Raw genomic sequence first — 16,645 nt, 5'->3', positions numbered from 1 at the left:
ACATATCGACTTAATATCTGGTTAAATCTTTTGTACTTTTTAGAACGAACGCACCTAGGAATACTGAAAAAAAGACAACGTTTAGAATTTCTTAGAAGAACGGCGGATTTTCCGACAGAGGATGTCCTGTTAGTAACGATACAGAATGATTTACGAAGAGGAAGCGTAGGGCAACGTACCAGCCAACAGTTGTTTTAGCAGAAATAAAAAAAGAGAGGTTACCGAGGTCGGTTTGTTACGTTTATTAAACCGTTGTTAAACTCGATTGCTGAAAAAGGGAGTTTGTTGGAATCGCACGATTCTGAGTCACAGTCTGCATATTTTATGAGAACCGGCGACCACAAGGTTTAATGGTCTATGAAATCGTCGGAGGTTGTTGTGTTATTAAATGTATTCTTAAAGAAAACTGTTCTCTATGTATTTCTAATATACAGGGTAATTTAAATTCAACCCCCACCATTGGGATCTCAGAAACTATAAGAGATACAGAAACAGTGATGGGCGCTGGGTAAATACCCGGCGGGTAGGTATTTAAAAAATAGGTATTTATCTTAATAACAAAACAAAACAGTACATACAAAAGTGATACAAGTAAAAATATAACAGATTCGGACAAAAATGTAGAGGACCATGATGAAATGGGCGTTGAAGACGAAGAATTGTCAACGATCGAAGACGTATTATAATCAGGTAACCACTGCTCATTCTTCATTCTTGCGACGATGATCCGCCCAGTTCCACTTGAGCTTTGCCACAATGTTGACCGCATCATTTACGCCATTCTTCTTCGTAGGTCTTCATTTCGTATGTGGTCCCTCAGGGTTACACCCAGTATCGACCTTTCCATCTTTCTTTGCGTTACGTTGAGCCTCCTGGTAATGGCCACCGTTAATGTGAAAGTTTCGGAACCGTATATCATAACCAAAGGAGGAACCACGCATTGATTGACAGCCTTTCTTTTCAAATATACAGGAATATCGCCCATGAAAATGTCTCTAAGTTTCCTGTAGGCTGCCTTTGATTATTATCTGTTGATACACGAACCTCATGGCCAAGATATATGGCTGCGATGCGAACCAACTGAGATGAGTACTTTAAGAACAATAGTGGAAAAGACAAGAAAAGATAGAGTTAGGAACAAAATTGTAAGAGAATTTTGTGGATTCGGATATGTCATGAGATTTGCTAGGGGAGAAATAAAAAAATTTTATGAATACTTCCAAAGAATGGAAGAAACCTGGCTGATTAAGACAAAAGAGACCAAAGATTAGCTAGAAAGAGATCTCGGGAGACCAGGAAGTTGGATTTCCAGCTCTAATGAAACACAATGAATGATGCGTAAACAGGTTACAACCTGAATAAAAGAAGAAGAATAATAAGATCTTAAACGAACTACTTAATTTAAAATTGGAAATCAACAATCTCATGGAACTTGGAATCTTGGATTTGATGGAAGTGCAATATGACTAGAAAAGAATCAAACAACAAGAATTAATGAAGCATAAAAACTGAATTTAGTAATTAATATTAGACTTATACTCAATTCAGGACATTCAAAGTTGTTTTTCAAGCATTAAAGAAATCGTTAAATATTTTCGAAGAGTATTACGTAAACGAGAATGGTTGGTAGTGAAAATATAAACTTTCCCGAAATATATGTACACTTTAAAGCTAATAACACCAGGAATGTGTATAAATTTGTTAGACAGTTAAGATAAAGGCACAAATCGCACACAGCTCTATGCTGAGATGGAACAGGAAAAATAATATGTGATAGTGAAATGAATGACATTTGAAAAAATTATTTCTAAAACCTATTAAGCATAGAGAAACTGATTTGGAAACAGACAGCAGTCCGTCACACCATAGAAAGGATAGTGTCATGGCACCTATATCAATCAGTGAGGTTCAAAACGCAATCTCTGCGGCAAAATATGGAAAGATATCAGAGATTAATAACATACCATCGAAAGTATTCTAGATGGAATATTCATCATCACCAATATTGATGTTACATCTTGGAACAAGATTTGTCCTAAATTTTGTTGATATTTAGCCCAACTCTTGCACACGCCTCCTGTATACGTTCAGCATCAGTCTCATCTCTCCAAGGATACCGAAATAAGGACCATATCGTCCGCGTAGCGCAAATTACTTAGGTATTGCCATCAATTTTTATACCTTTTTGAGTCCAATCCAATTATTTAAATGCACTCTCCAGGACTGTGATAAACAATTTGGGTTCAACATTATATCGCCTTGCCTTACCCCACGCTCATTGTAGCATTCTTGTAAATGTTATAAATAAGTTTGGTGTATCGATAATGGACTCTGTATTCTTGAAGTACTTGCAAAACTGCCATCAATTCAATTTAAATCAAATTTTATAAATACCTCTAAATACCCATCTTGGGTAAATACCCCCGGGTATATATCCAGGAAATTTCCCTTGAAAATAAATACGCGGGTATTTAACAACACTGTACAGAAATGGTTAAATGGGGTTAAGTTGCGTATCTTAGAGCTCATTATTTTTCAACTAAGTTTTTGGATCTAGCCGTTTTAGTTTTTAAAATATGGCCGAAAAACAAAAAAATGACTTTTTCGTTTTTTTGCCTATAACTTCTTTATTTTTCGTATTTTCGTGAATCTGAAAAACAAACCTGATGATAGTTTCACGAAAACAAAACATCGGAGAAAATTTCTAGTTGTCATGACATTTTTCATAAAAAGTTGCCTTAAGAATGTTTTTTCAGATTCACGAAAAAACGAAAAATAACGAAGTTATAGGCAAAAAACGAAAAAGTCATTTTTTTGTTTTTCGGCCATATTTTAAAAACTAAAATGACTAGATCCAAAAACTTAGTTGACACATGATGAGCTTTAAGATACGCAACTTTGCCCCCATTTAACCATTTCTGTATCTCTTATGGTTTCTGAGATCCCAATGGTAGGGGTCGAATTTGAATTACCCTGTATACAGAGTTCGCCAAAAATCAGTTTTTTTTTTGATTAAGATTAATTCAAGATTATCGCCACTTCCAATCCAGTGTTGTCTTTCTATCAACGGAAGAAAGTGGTCATATTGTAATGCCTCGGCTTTATTAGGTATGGTTCTAGATTTTTTTGAGTAATTAAGTTAAGATATATCAATCTGAAATTGGTAATCGTATTGTAAAGCCTCGGCATCAAATGACCTCGACTTTATCAGACATCTTTTGACTAATTAAGATGAGGTTGCTTGCGGTTCCAACTTAAACCCAAATCTCTCCTCAAGAAAACAATTTTAAATTAATGATGTTAAAAATTGACATTTTCATACCTACTTGAATTTTTGATCTTGTACAGTGGCTGAAAAATATCATTTTAAAAATAGGAGGATGTTAGCGACTTTTTGAAAATGTTATTTATTTTTAAACACTTCCTAAAATACGACGAGGGAATGTAATAGGAGAAAATGTTCACATGACATCAATTATAGAAAGACCATAAATGTTCGCCTCCATAGATCAGAGACCAGCAAAGCTTTGCCGATTCAAACTAGAATTACTGCGCAACATGATATATGATCCACAAATGGAATGGTCAAATGAACACGGAGCAAGTGAAATTGACTGTAGATGAATATGTATTACTAAAATTGAGCTTTGCTCTGGCCCACTCTGGTCTAATATACGCCCATTAATGACGAACATACATTTGCTGTGTTATGTACTATACTAACAGAATATTAATCCGATGGTTTAAAAGATTATTTTTTTACATACGTTATCTTGCGTATTTATTTTACAAATTAACATCGCCACTATTATAAAAAAAAACAATACCAGAAAATAAATATTAGCGTTTATGTGCGTTATAGCAAATATTTGTGGAGTTGAGAGATCTTAGACGGTTATTAGAGCGAAAAAGATTTTTATTCTGGAAAAACATCGCATTTTCCGTTCGTTGGTAAATACTTTCACGGCAGTTATGGACCGTTAATTTCCTCTTCTCGACGAGTTAGTAGCAGCATACGCACCTGCCTGAGAGCACGAGCCTAGCACACCTGCCTCCAAGTTTATTGCAGGATACGCCTTTCTACAAACTTAATTTGGTGACAAATGAATATCAATTTGCAAGAATTAAATTTACAAAATTTTAATAAATTGAGTGTGGCAAATTTATCATATAAAAAGAACCCGTATTGTTATGTGAGCGTTTTCAGTACTTTATAGACCCCTATAATAACTCGGTTCGATATAAATTAATTACTTACGAGTTACGATATCGAATTTTACCGTAAACCCTAGTCATTATCGCAGTCACGATAGATAGAAAGAAAGTAAATTGAAAATTTTCGTTTTAAAACGGAATTTTTATCAACCACAAAAAAAGATGATTAATATTTTTGTTTTTGGAAGTGTCCAGAGACATGGTAAAGCAACCATTTTATACCCACGTTAAAGTTAAAACGGTTCGAAAACGTTTGCGATAACACTTGATTTATGTATTATCGATTCTCCGGGCCTGTGTGTCAGACTATCTCTATATATTATTTTTCGTTCAACGCAAAATTCAAGTTGTGTGTCGATCTCAATAAACGTCAATTTATTATTTATTTAATTCGGATTTAATATTTTATTTACGATTATTTATCTTCTAAAAAAAAATGTAAAATCACAGTCATCATTCTAGTCAATTTAGTCCTCAATTCAAGCTAAAGATTGAAGTAAATCACATTGGGGTATAAATAAATAACAAAGTCTACCTGTCCTGTATAATGCATGAAACGGTCGATACCAATGGAACTCTGGGATAGCTAAATAATAATGGTGAGAAGAAACAGAAGTTCAAAGACTACGGACGAGTTATTGATGATTGGTAAAGTAGATTGATAAACATCTTAGAACTAACACTGGACCCAAAACTAAAAACATTCGATTTATTTCTAGTTCTGGGTCTAGTGTTAGTTCTAGTTTAAGTTCATGTTCTAATCTGTTCCAACTCTGCATCCTCTACGTTTATGCTAACTTGTTTATTCTCTTCCCCTACTACCATCATTTTAGTTTTGTACTTGAGATCACCTTTGGTGGTTGCCATAAAAACCACATCGTCTGCAAATACTCCCCTCTGCCTTAATACCCCATCATGAGATAGATAATATCATATTGGATTTATGGCAAGAACACTACCAATGTATGACCAATTATGGTATAACGTATTATACAACGAAGAGCGTGACGATACCAAAAAACATTATTACAACACTAAAGACTAATGAGTATATGCCAGGTATATTGCAAGGATGCTTGAAGGAATTTACTGAAAAACCCTATACTGCCTCGGCCTATACTGTTCCATAACATATGGGAAAGCAAAATTCTAAAAGTAGCAAAGTACAAGTCATAAGAAAAGCAAAATGAGAGGGTAAATTAAACATCTCCATCTCCGAATAGATTTTAGATAAATTTTTTTCTAAATTATCACTAAAGCAGTCAATAGTATTGCAAAAATTTTTCATCCCAGCACTTTTACTTTATGTAATGCGAAAATAGTAACGAGTAATAACAGGTTTCTTGAAATACATGCGTGCTAAACGAAAAATTGATGGAATACGATTTTTTTTAATAAGCCCGTGAAATTTATTTAAATCGACAGCAAATTTTTCATCGAATTAAAAAAAATAAATCGAATTTCCTGCCTTGACAGGTATATATACGATTATTTTTAATCACAAAACTTTTTAAAATATTGTGTTTCAAAAACTTTTGTTCATTGTTGTATTCCTCTAACCGAGAACATCTGTCAGAAGACCCACAAGTAATCAAACAATGAGTTTCCTTCACATTTTGGGATAACCAACACAAAAACTCGGTTGAAAAGGAACATTTTATATTCGATTTTGCTGATTTAACTAATATATAATAATAATAATAAAACTTAGTTATTGTTTTAGTCGAGTTCTAAAAATAAAATAAGATTGTGAAATTTATTGTTTTATCAACAAATTACTGTCCTAGTTATAACACACTTCGTTGTATTTAAATTAAATGTCGTAACATAGTGAGGAACATCCTCGTTTGTTGACGACCTCCAACAATTTTAATTTTCATCCTCCACTACTCAACATTTAAATAGTATTAATATCTAATTATACACCGTGTTATTTAATTACACGATATTTATTATAATACTTTGTATGTTTTATTATTTCTCATCATATAATGTTTTTTTTAACGTCGTAATCCAAACTTTGTCAATTAAAAAATTGGTAATAAATATAAATAGAATCTCAAAGAGAAAAATAATAACGATTACTCACCTTCCGTATGTGCTATCGTAATGTCCAAGTAACCTGTACTCAATAACAGACACAACATATAACACACACGTACAACAACATCCGCCATTTTCGCGCAACAAACTAAACATAGGAGCACAACTCGCTCCGTATACTATTAGTAATTCTGTTTTATGGTGGGGATAATCACAAAGAAAAAGACTCAAATCTACCTTTTGAATAAAGATATAAAGCGCCATCTGTAAATTAATAGATTTATTATAAGAATTTTATATTACAGAAATCTATTATATATATTCGATTTTAAATTAAACCGATTAAAATAAGAGATATAATGGGAAAATAGAAATGAAGAATTCATTTTGACTACCTTTAGCAGTATTTCTTGCAAGATTTATTGTTTTGACACATACATTGGTTTTTGTTACAGAACTTTCACATCGAACACAGCGATGATGAGTTCTCCATTATGTATATCAAAATTAATCACAAATGATAAAATTAATTGATCTAAAACTAACACTTGAACTATCACTAGAGCTAAAAAATTTGGGTTAAGCCTTGCGTCGCTCAAGGTAGCGCTAATTAGCATAAAATATCACTATGTTGCATATTTTTATTGAACTAAAATTAGAACTAACACTTGACCTGAAGTAAAAAGTATCTAGAATGTTTCTAGTTCTAGGTTTAGTATTAGTTCTAGTTTTACACTAACACTCTCACTAGAACTAAGACAAGACCTAAAACTAGAATCATTCGGGTTTAGCCGTCTTGAGAGACGTGCGGCTAAATCCGAATGTTTCTAGTTCTAGGTCTAGTGTTAGTACTAGTTTTACACTAGTACTATCACTAGAACTAGCACAAGACCTAGAACTAGAATCATTCGGGTTTAGCCGTCTCGAGAGACGTGCGGCTAAACCCGAATGTTTCTAGTTCTAGGTCTAGTGTTAGTTCTAGTTTTACACTAGTACTATCCCTAGAATTAACACAAGACCAAGAACTAGAATCATTCGGGTTTAGCCGTCTTGAGAGACGTGCAGCTAAATCCGAATGTTTCTAGTTCTAGGTCTAGTGTTAGTTCTAGTTTTACACTAGTACTATCCCTAGAATTAACACAAGACCAAGAACTAGAATCATTCGGGTTTAGCCGTCTTGAGAGACGTGCGGCTAAATCCGAATGTTTCTAGTTCTAGGTCTAGTGTTAGTTCTAGTTTTACACTAGTACTATCACTAGAACTAGCACAAGACCTAGAACTAGAATCATTCGGGTTTAGCCGTCTTGAGAGACGTGCGGCTAAACCCGAATGTTTCTAGTTCTAGAGTTAGTTCTATTTTTACACTAACATTATCACTAGAAATAACACAAGACCTAAAACTAGAATCATTCAGGTTTAGCCGTCTTGAGAGACGTGCGGCTAAATCCGAATGTTTCTAGTTCTAGGTCTAGTGTTAGTTCTAGTTTTACACTAGTACTATCACTAGAACTAGCACAAGACCTAGAACTAGAATCATTCGGGTTTAGCCGTCTTGAGAGACGTGCGGCTAAACCCGAATGTTTCTAGTTCTAGAGTTAGTTCTATTTTTACACTAACATTATCACTAGAAATAACACAAGACCTAAAACTAGAATCATTCAGGTTTAGCCGTCTTGAGAGACGTGCGGCTAAATCCGAATGTTTCTAGTTCTAGGTCTAGTGTTAGTTCTAGTTTTACACTAGTACTATCACTAGAACTAGCACAAGACCTAGAACTAGAATCATTCGGGTTTAGCCGTCTTGAGAGACGTGCGGCTAAACCCGAATGTTTCTAGTTCTAGGTCTAGTGTTAGTTCTAATTTTGCAATAGCATTATCACTAGAACTAGCACAAGACCTAGAACTAGAATCATTCGGGTTTAGCCGTCTTGAGAGACGTGCGGCTAAATCCGAATGTTTCTAGTTCTAGAGTTAGTTCTATTTTTACACTAACATTATCACTAGAAATAACACAAGACCTAAAACTAGAATCATTCAGGTTTAGCCGTCTTGAGAGACGTGCGGCTAAATCCGAATGTTTCTAGTTCTAGGTCTAGTGTTAGTTCTAGTTTTACACTAGTACTATCACTAGAACTAGCACAAGACCTAGAACTAGAATCATTCGGGTTTAGCCGCACGTCTCTCAAGACGGCTAAACCCGAATGATTCTAGTTCTAGGTCTTGTGTTAATTCTAGTGATAGTACTAGTGTAAAACTAGAACTAACACAAGACCTAAAACTAGAATCATTCAGGTTTAGCCGTCTTGAGAGACGTGCGGCTAAACCCGAAAGCTTCTAGTTCTCGATTTAGTGTAAGTTTTAGTTTTGCAATAGCATTATCACTAGAACTAACACAAGACCTAGAACTAGAATCATTCAGGTTTAGCCGTCTTGAGAGACGTACGGCTAAATTCGAATGTTTCTAGTTCTCGGTCTAGTGTTAGTTCTAGTTTTACACTAGTACTATTACTAGAATTAATACAAGACCTAGAACTAGAATCATTCGGGTTTAGCCATCTTGAGAGACGTGCGGCTAAACCCGAAAGCTTCTAGTTCTCGATTTAGTGTAAGTTTTAGTTTTACACTAGCACTATTACTAGAACTAAGACAAGACCTAAAACTAGAATCATTCGGGAGAGACGTGCGGCTAAATCCGATTGTTTCTACTTCTAGGTCTAGTGTTAGTTCTAGTTTTACACTAGTACTATCACTAGAACTAGCACAAGACCTAGAACTAGAATCATTCAGGTTTAGCCGTCTTGAGAGACGTGCGGCTAAACCCGAATGTTTCTAGTTCTAGGGTTAGTTCTATTTTTACACTAACATTATCACTAGAACTAACACAATACCTAGAACTAGAATCATTCGGGTTTGGCCATCTTGAGGGACGTGCGGCTAAATCCGAATGTTTCTAGTTCTAGGTGTAGTGTTAGTTCTAGTTTTGCAATAGCATTATCACTAGAACTAACACAAGACCTAGAACTAGAAACATTCGGGTTTAGCCATCTTGAGAGACGTGGGGCTAAATCCGAATGTTTCTAGTTCTAGTGTTAGTTCTAATTTTATCATTGCGAGTTACATGAAATTCTCAATATAAACATTTGATTTCAACAATGTTTAAACAACAGAAATCAAAAAATGTCATATTGACGTTTTAGATACCCATTTTATATCGATTAAACAATTTTCCAATTCATCACCTAAAATGGATGAGATAATGTTTAAAAATATGTGTAAAGAAATTATGAGGGAATGTAAAAATAGAAGTATAAAAGTTAGTGATCGTTTTATAGCGTACTATGTGAGTATTAAATTAATAATTTATTTTTAAACCGTATTTGATTGAAATCATTGAAATTAGGTCAAACTTCTGTTATTAAATCCTGCATGGAATATATCTTTAACAAACGCGGAAGAATTAAGTAGAACAGACTTGCAAAATTTTGTAAAATACATTTATACAACACTAGAAATCAAAGATAGTCCAAATGTTGTTACTTTAAAAATGCAACTTTACTTCCAATGTAATTTTGATACAAACGTAAACATTATCTCGGATTATCGGAATAAATTAAATACTCAATTGCAACCGTTGGAGCAAGAAATATTAAATTTTAAAAGTATTGAAGATGATGATTTACAAAAACTATTAAAGTTAATTGTTAATTACCTCACGTTGTTGCATGGCTTGGGGAATCCTTCTTCAGATCAAGTATTATTTTTACGTCTAAATATTTATGTATTAATTCATTTTTGGGTAGGTTTATCAACAAGCTGAAACTGCATTAAAAAGCGTCTTTTATAAAAGCGAATTAATAGAATTTATTCTCGAAGAAAATCACGACGTAAAAATCGACCATCTCAATATGTTATCTAAATTAGTAGCAGGAATAAGAGTTTTTAATCAACGAGCAATGAAATCTGGCGAGGGAATTGAAGATTGTATTTAAAAAAAATTTTATGATTAAGATTTAATTTTATATTTTTAGTACCTTCACTTCTTGCGCAGGCGAATGAGCAAACGCATTCTGATCTTCATTATATTCTTCATGATATCATGAATTTCGTTAACGCACTTACAACAGCCATTGATCTTGGTTTTATTATTGTAAGAGATGATGAGGAGGATGACGGAACTTTGAAATTGGTGCTGGAAGATCAAAATAAATATGGAAGTTATATTGATTACTTGATAGATCTTTTAGTGCTTTATAGGCAATATGAAATTTTTATAAGACAAATAATTGATGAGGTTGAATTATCTAAAGGGAAATTAGAAGCTATGTTTGAACAACTCGAGAATATATTGAAAGAAACTTATTCAATTATTTATCATAAAACTATGGTTCAAGCTTCTATTATTTATGTGAGATAAATAATAAAGATATGCTAATAAGTTAAAATTTAATGTAAATTTTTTAGCCTCAATTTATAAAAATAGCTGAAATTTGGTACATAATGCAAAACGAGGTTATTGAGCTATCAAACATTAATGATACAGTTGAGAACTTAAAAATTTATTCAGAGCAAACTAATCGTTACGAAGACATTATTTACCAAATAATTGCAAGAAGACAAATTTTAACCGACGAAGACCGCATGGAAAAAACCGGAATGTACCGCAAAGCAATGTTATATTGCAAAAATACAATCATATTAAACCCTGGTAAAATTCCCAATTTCGATCAAGAACCACTAGAAGTAAAAAACAAAAAATTAAACCACAAAATAATTATAAAACAATTAATTTAACAGCTTTTGGGTTTTTGTCCGTGGAAATTCGTTCAAAGTGGAGGGGCATTAATTCCTGGAAATCCGGGAAATGGAGTTGTTAAAATAAAAAAGAGATATTACGTTTTTTCATGCGTCGAAGCTATACTAGAATTTATTAAAGACCCAGAAAGAAATGTATGTCGAGTATTAGAATTAGCACGACTTAAACCGGAAGTAATCGACATTTTAAGACTTTACGATCAATTAGATGAAGTGAAAACAATTTATCAGTACGTATTTAACAAAAAATTATTTCTCAACACAAAATTCTTTTTCATTTAGATTAGTTAAACCGATCGTAAAAGTAATAGCAACAGCCGACGAAAATATACAAACTGAAGATCATCCAGAAAGGTCTCACATCGATCCCGAATATATGTGGAACGTCTGGGATTGGAAAAGAAAAGCTTTAAAAATGGTTCGAAATGATAAAAATTAAAGGGTTAATTTAAAATAATACAATAATTTTTTTTTAGGCTGATGTAGCAAAGAGATTGACAAAGTCGACACAAACGAATGCCACATCATCAAGGGGTTCAATAAAAGTACAAACACACTTCTTAAAGGATCACAACTATCAAACTAAAAAAGATGCTGGAACTTGTGTTCCTACACCATCAACATTTATTTTTGGTTTGAGAGGACGCAAAGATGATAAACAATTTATTATTACGTTAACGCGACCTATTGAAGAGAAAATTTGTGCTGATCTTACAGAAAATTGTCGAAAATAAATTAATAATAAACGAATTTACTTCTTAATCCTTCGTCTGTAAACGTTTTTTTTGTAATTCGCGACGGTAATGAAAGCTATAACAGTACTCAAACTGGTGCTGTAATGAGACTCCTTACAGCATCCGATATCGTAATGAGATTTTAGTAACATTTTATGGAACCAGTTCAAGTTGGTGACATTGGGTCTATTACTCATTCAATGAGAATAACATTGACAAGGCTGAAAGAGCTATCAATTCTGATTTAGACAAATTGGCCCACGAAGCTTCAAATCATTGTTTGATTATTAATCCGTCTAAATCAGCAGTTATGGTATTTGGGAGTGGTGGTGTGGTGAACAGGGTCAAGGGGTCTCTGAGTGTCGGAGTGGGTGGTGTTAAATTGAATTTTACGGACGAGTGCTGTAATTTGGGTATACGTCTTGATACCGCACTCCGATTCCGTGGACATGTTTCTTCACTAATTCGTAGAGCCTACGTGACGCTTAAATTATTGTACAGTAACAGGAGCTTACTTAACCAACGTTTGAAAATCCAATTATGTGAGGCTCTTGTTCTGTCCATATTCAATTACGGAGATGCTTTATATCATCCATGCTTAGACTCTGTAACCAAAGTGCGTATCCAAAGAGTGCAGAACTCATGTCTGAGGTTTATATATGGTATTAAAAGACGGGAAAACATATCACACACTCTGAATTGGGCAAATTGGTTGAATCCTTCCCAGTGCTTGCCTCTTTCACAGAATTATTATGTATAAATGTCCACCATATTTAGCCAATAGAATCAGGTATCGCAGTGACGTGCACAATATTAATATACGACATCGGCACATGTTATGCATACCACGCCATGAACTTCAAATCTTTAAAAGATCTTACTCTTATAATGTAACTACTATTATGAATAGCCTTCCTGATTCAGTCAAGCAGCTGAGTGAGCGAAGTTTCAAGTCATATTATAAAAAAATTCTTTTGATTGAGCAGAACAGCATTTAAATTTAAATCTTAAATTTAAGTTCTTATTAAGAGGTAATATTCACTTTTTACATTTCTGAATTGTATGACCTAACAGGGCAGGGGGAGATTGTTCGCGGCAGCTTGTTCAACCTTTTCTTCATTTTGCTATGTTTTTGTTCTTTAATTTTGTTGTATTTTTTTTATTATTCCTTATTATTGTTATTTTTCATTGCTAACTAATTTAGGTGCTTACTTCTGTTAATATAGTTTTTTTATATATATATATAGTTAGTGCTATCTTGTTTGAAACCAATTTATTTATTATTTCTATTATAAAAGGGCCGATGAAAAACAATAGCAGACAAGCTATCTTCGCATTGACTCGGCTCTTTTTGATGATGCGCTGTTATTAAGTCCGGTTTTGTTGATAATTTCAGAGTGTTTATTATTTTATTTACTTTTATGTATTATTTTTTGTATTTTTTTTTGTGGGCTTGTAAATTCTTTGTTGCATCATCAATAAACATAAACATTTTTCTAGTTGTCAATGTAACAATGTTTGTCTATGGATGTTTAAACACGTTCTTAGCATCTAATACAAGGTCCACAATGATGAGGACATTGAATTCTGAACAATTTCTTTTATTTTGGGAGGTGTACATGAAACATTTTTGTCAGATGAATACATTTTGTGTTTTGACAGTTTCTAATTGTCAATTCAAATTTCTATTTTCAAGTGTTACGGTGTTACCAACTGCTACATACCTATTTCCCTACATTGTCAAAATTTATTTTATTTTTGGGAAAAAAAAGGATAAAAACGCTAATTACAAAAAATAGCATAAAAAACACGTTTCATAAGACTTAAAGCACTCATTCATTAAAAAACTCGTGGCTTCGCCACTCGTTTTTCAACATGAATTCGTGCATTTCAAGCGTGTCTTACGAAACTTGTTTTTTAATATACTAGTACAGCATCCGATGCTGTAATGAGATTTTAGTAACATTTTATGGAACCAGTTCAAGTTGGTGACATTGGGTCATTAATTTTTCTAGTTGTCAATGTGACAATTTTTGTCTATGGATGTTTAAACACGTTCTTAGCATCAAATACAAGGTCCACAATGATGAGGACATGGACTCTGAGCAATTTCTCTTATTTTGGGAGGTGTACAGAGTGTCCCAATTTCGATGTCCGCATAGGCCATCTCCGAAACTAAAAGAGATAGAAAAAAAGTAGCTTACATGTCATGATCTCGTTTTTCGAGAAAATGCTGATGCCGAAAACTCCGAACAGCTATCGTCTTTTGTTTTCGCCCTATCGGCAAAAACTGAAAATTTTGCAAAAACGACAATCGCGAATATCTCACTTATTATCAAAGATGGAGTATTATAAATACAACATTATATGGGCAATTTTTTACGAAGAATTCAGTGTCGTAGGTAGAATTTTTTTCCCATCTTTTATTTTCGAGATTTTAGACGTAACTTTATTTTTTTTAATGGAAACCATAGTTGGCTATGACTTAAAATAATTTGTTATTTTCTTCTGATAACAAATATATATAGTTTGTGGGGTATATTTCTTATAGTTATTGAATAATTAACAAAAATTCATTTTGTTCCATCTAAATCTAATGTATGTATTTAAAAGTTAATGTTGCTATGGTGATAACTAAGGCACGGAACTTTTGTAACAAAAGAATATGATTTCCCCCCTCCACTTGTTCTCAGTGGCTTCCTAGAAAATTAGCCAATGAGAACAAGGGGAGGGGGGAAATCGTATCGTTTTGTTACAAAAGTTTCGTGCCCTAGTGATAACCATACATACTATGATGGAATATAATGTATCAATTTTTTTTGTTCTTTCTAAAACTATTGTATTATGTATTTAAAACTTAATGTTGTTATGGTGATAACCATACCATGAGGGAAAGCATTGTTTCCAATTATTGCCAAAGTTTGTAGCAAGGAGTTTGTAGTAGTATTTAAAAATTCACTACCAACTCTGGCATTATGTGCTGGTGCTCCGTCATATTGAAAATATATCATTTGAGACATATTTAGTGCCAAATTGTCGACCAAAGGCTCAAGTGCTGCCTTAATATATTGAGGTATTTCTCTGAGTTTAAGTTTTTATGGTAGATACTATATGGCAAAATTCTATTATCTAAAAGGGCACACCATACATTGAACCCCAAGCTTCTTTGAACACTCAGAGACATCTTCGGTCCAGATAACATTTTGAACAAACAGCAGACTATTTAATTTTTCTAAATATCATCTACAAAATTCTAATCTTCGATTGACATCTCCGGCACGTAAATAAGGAGTTAGCCCCGCTTTGTATGGTTTATACTTATTTTTCTTTCATATTCGGGAGCAACGGCTTTTGGGTCTTGTTGCAATTTCTCTTGCAGGTCATTTTGGTATGTTTTTGTATGTGGTTTGGGAAAGGACCAAATATCTATTAAATTTTCTGCTAACCGGCTGAACGTGCGGTTCTTCTTTCTGAATATCTTGTGAAATAAAATTCCGCGGCTAACGTCGCATTCTTATCTGATAACATATAGCATTCCATCATGTTACATTTTTCATAATTTTCGAAATTCATTGTAAAGTTTTATTCAGTTTTGTTATATTTTGACACTTAATACATTATGTTGATACATAATGCATAATACATTATGTTATTACAATATGTAAATGTTATTACAATACATTATGTTATTACATAATACATTATGTTGTTATTTGATACATTATGTTGCATCATAGTATGTATGGTTATCACCATAGCAACATTAACTTTTAAATACATACATTAGTTTTAGATAGAACAAAATGAATTTTTGTTAATTATTCAATAACTATAAGAAATATACCCCACAAACTATATATATTTGTTATCAGAAGAAAATAACAAATTATTTTAAGCCATAGCCAACTATGATTTCCATTTAAAAAAATAAAGTTACGTCTAAAATCTCGAAAATAAAAGATGGGAAAAAAATTCTACCTACGCCACTGAATTCTTCGTAAAAAGTTGCCCATATAATGTTTTATTTATAATACTCCATCTTTGATAATAAGTGAGATATTCGCGAATGTCGTTTTCGCAAAATTTTCAGTTTTTGCCGATAGGGCGAAAACAAAAGACGATAGCTGTTCGGAGTTTTCGGCATTAGCATTTTCTCGAAAAACGAGATCATGACATATAAGCTACTTTTCTTCTATCTCTTTTAGTTTCGGAGATAGCCTATGCGGACATCGAAATTGGGACACCTGTACATCAAACATTTTTTTCAGGTGAATATATTTTGTCTTTGAAAGTTTCTAGTTGTCAATTCAAAGTTTCTATTTTCAAGTGTTCCGATGTTACCAACTGCTACATACCTATTTCCCTACATTGTCAAAATTTATTTTATTTTTGGGAAAAAAAAAGGATAAAAACGCGAATTACAAAAAATAGCATAAAAAACACGTTTCATAAGACTTAAAGCATCATTCATTAAAAAACTCGTGGCTTCGCCACTCGTTTTTCAATTTGAATTCGTGCACTTCAAATGTGTCTTACGAAACTTGTTTTTTAATATACTATTTTAACACCTTCCATCTGTAAAGGTGGGTCTTTCAGGTCCGGCCGTTTTTTCATCCTGTTAATGCACTCAAAAATTTTTATAAACAATTCATGATAATTTTCGAAACCTTCAACTTGATAAATCAATCATAAAATTAATTTTTGCATCCATATTTTTTTATACAAATGAAGAAATTATTTACCTAAACAGTTGTAGTTCAGACAGGAAATACCCAGGTTTACAGAGGAAGGGTTAATTTAATACACCCTACTAATAATACTTTAAAAAAGGTACCAATAATG

General features: G+C 33.0%; 2 protein-coding genes across 3 annotated transcripts in view; one reads left to right on the top strand and one right to left on the bottom strand.

Annotated features, from left to right (window-relative positions):
* Window positions 1–6,426, bottom strand: part of LOC111415144 (disintegrin and metalloproteinase domain-containing protein meltrin) — a 75,708-nt gene extending 69,282 nt beyond the window's left edge. For both annotated transcript variants that reach the window (XM_023046684.2, XM_023046685.2), the window contains exon 1: window positions 6,305–6,426. In XM_023046684.2, the coding sequence (XP_022902452.2) occupies window positions 6,305–6,392 (88 nt within the window). In that variant the 5' untranslated portion in view covers window positions 6,393–6,426. The remainder of the gene's footprint in view (window positions 1–6,304) is intronic.
* A 3,005-nt stretch (window positions 6,427–9,431) lies between these two features.
* Window positions 9,432–11,831, top strand: LOC111415150 (cilia- and flagella-associated protein 206). Its single transcript, XM_023046692.2, has 8 exons — window positions 9,432–9,597; window positions 9,658–10,008; window positions 10,058–10,238; window positions 10,286–10,662; window positions 10,719–10,997; window positions 11,052–11,299; window positions 11,352–11,487; window positions 11,546–11,831. Exons 1-8 carry the CDS (start codon window positions 9,502–9,504, stop codon window positions 11,801–11,803), a joined length of 1,926 nt encoding a protein of 641 aa, XP_022902460.1. The 5' UTR covers window positions 9,432–9,501; the 3' UTR covers window positions 11,804–11,831.
* Window positions 11,832–16,645: the final 4,814 nt, after the last annotated feature.

Source organism: Onthophagus taurus, chromosome 2, assembly GCF_036711975.1.
Source record: "Onthophagus taurus isolate NC chromosome 2, IU_Otau_3.0, whole genome shotgun sequence".
In the NCBI taxonomy this organism is placed as follows: domain Eukaryota; kingdom Metazoa; phylum Arthropoda; class Insecta; order Coleoptera; family Scarabaeidae; genus Onthophagus; species Onthophagus taurus.
The sequence above is the reverse complement of the archived record's forward strand: the minus strand, read 5'-3'. Positions and strand labels throughout refer to the sequence as shown.

Coding starts and splice junctions, on each gene's coding strand:
- LOC111415150 (XM_023046692.2), top strand. CDS start 9,502: ATGGATGAGATAATGTTTAAAAATATGTGTAAAGAAATTATGAGGGAA. Junction 10,239..10,285: donor TGGCGAGGGAATTGAAGATT/GTATTTAAAAAA, acceptor TTATATTTTTAG/TACCTTCACTTCTTGCGCAG. Junction 10,663..10,718: donor TTCAAGCTTCTATTATTTAT/GTGAGATAAATA, acceptor TAAATTTTTTAG/CCTCAATTTATAAAAATAGC.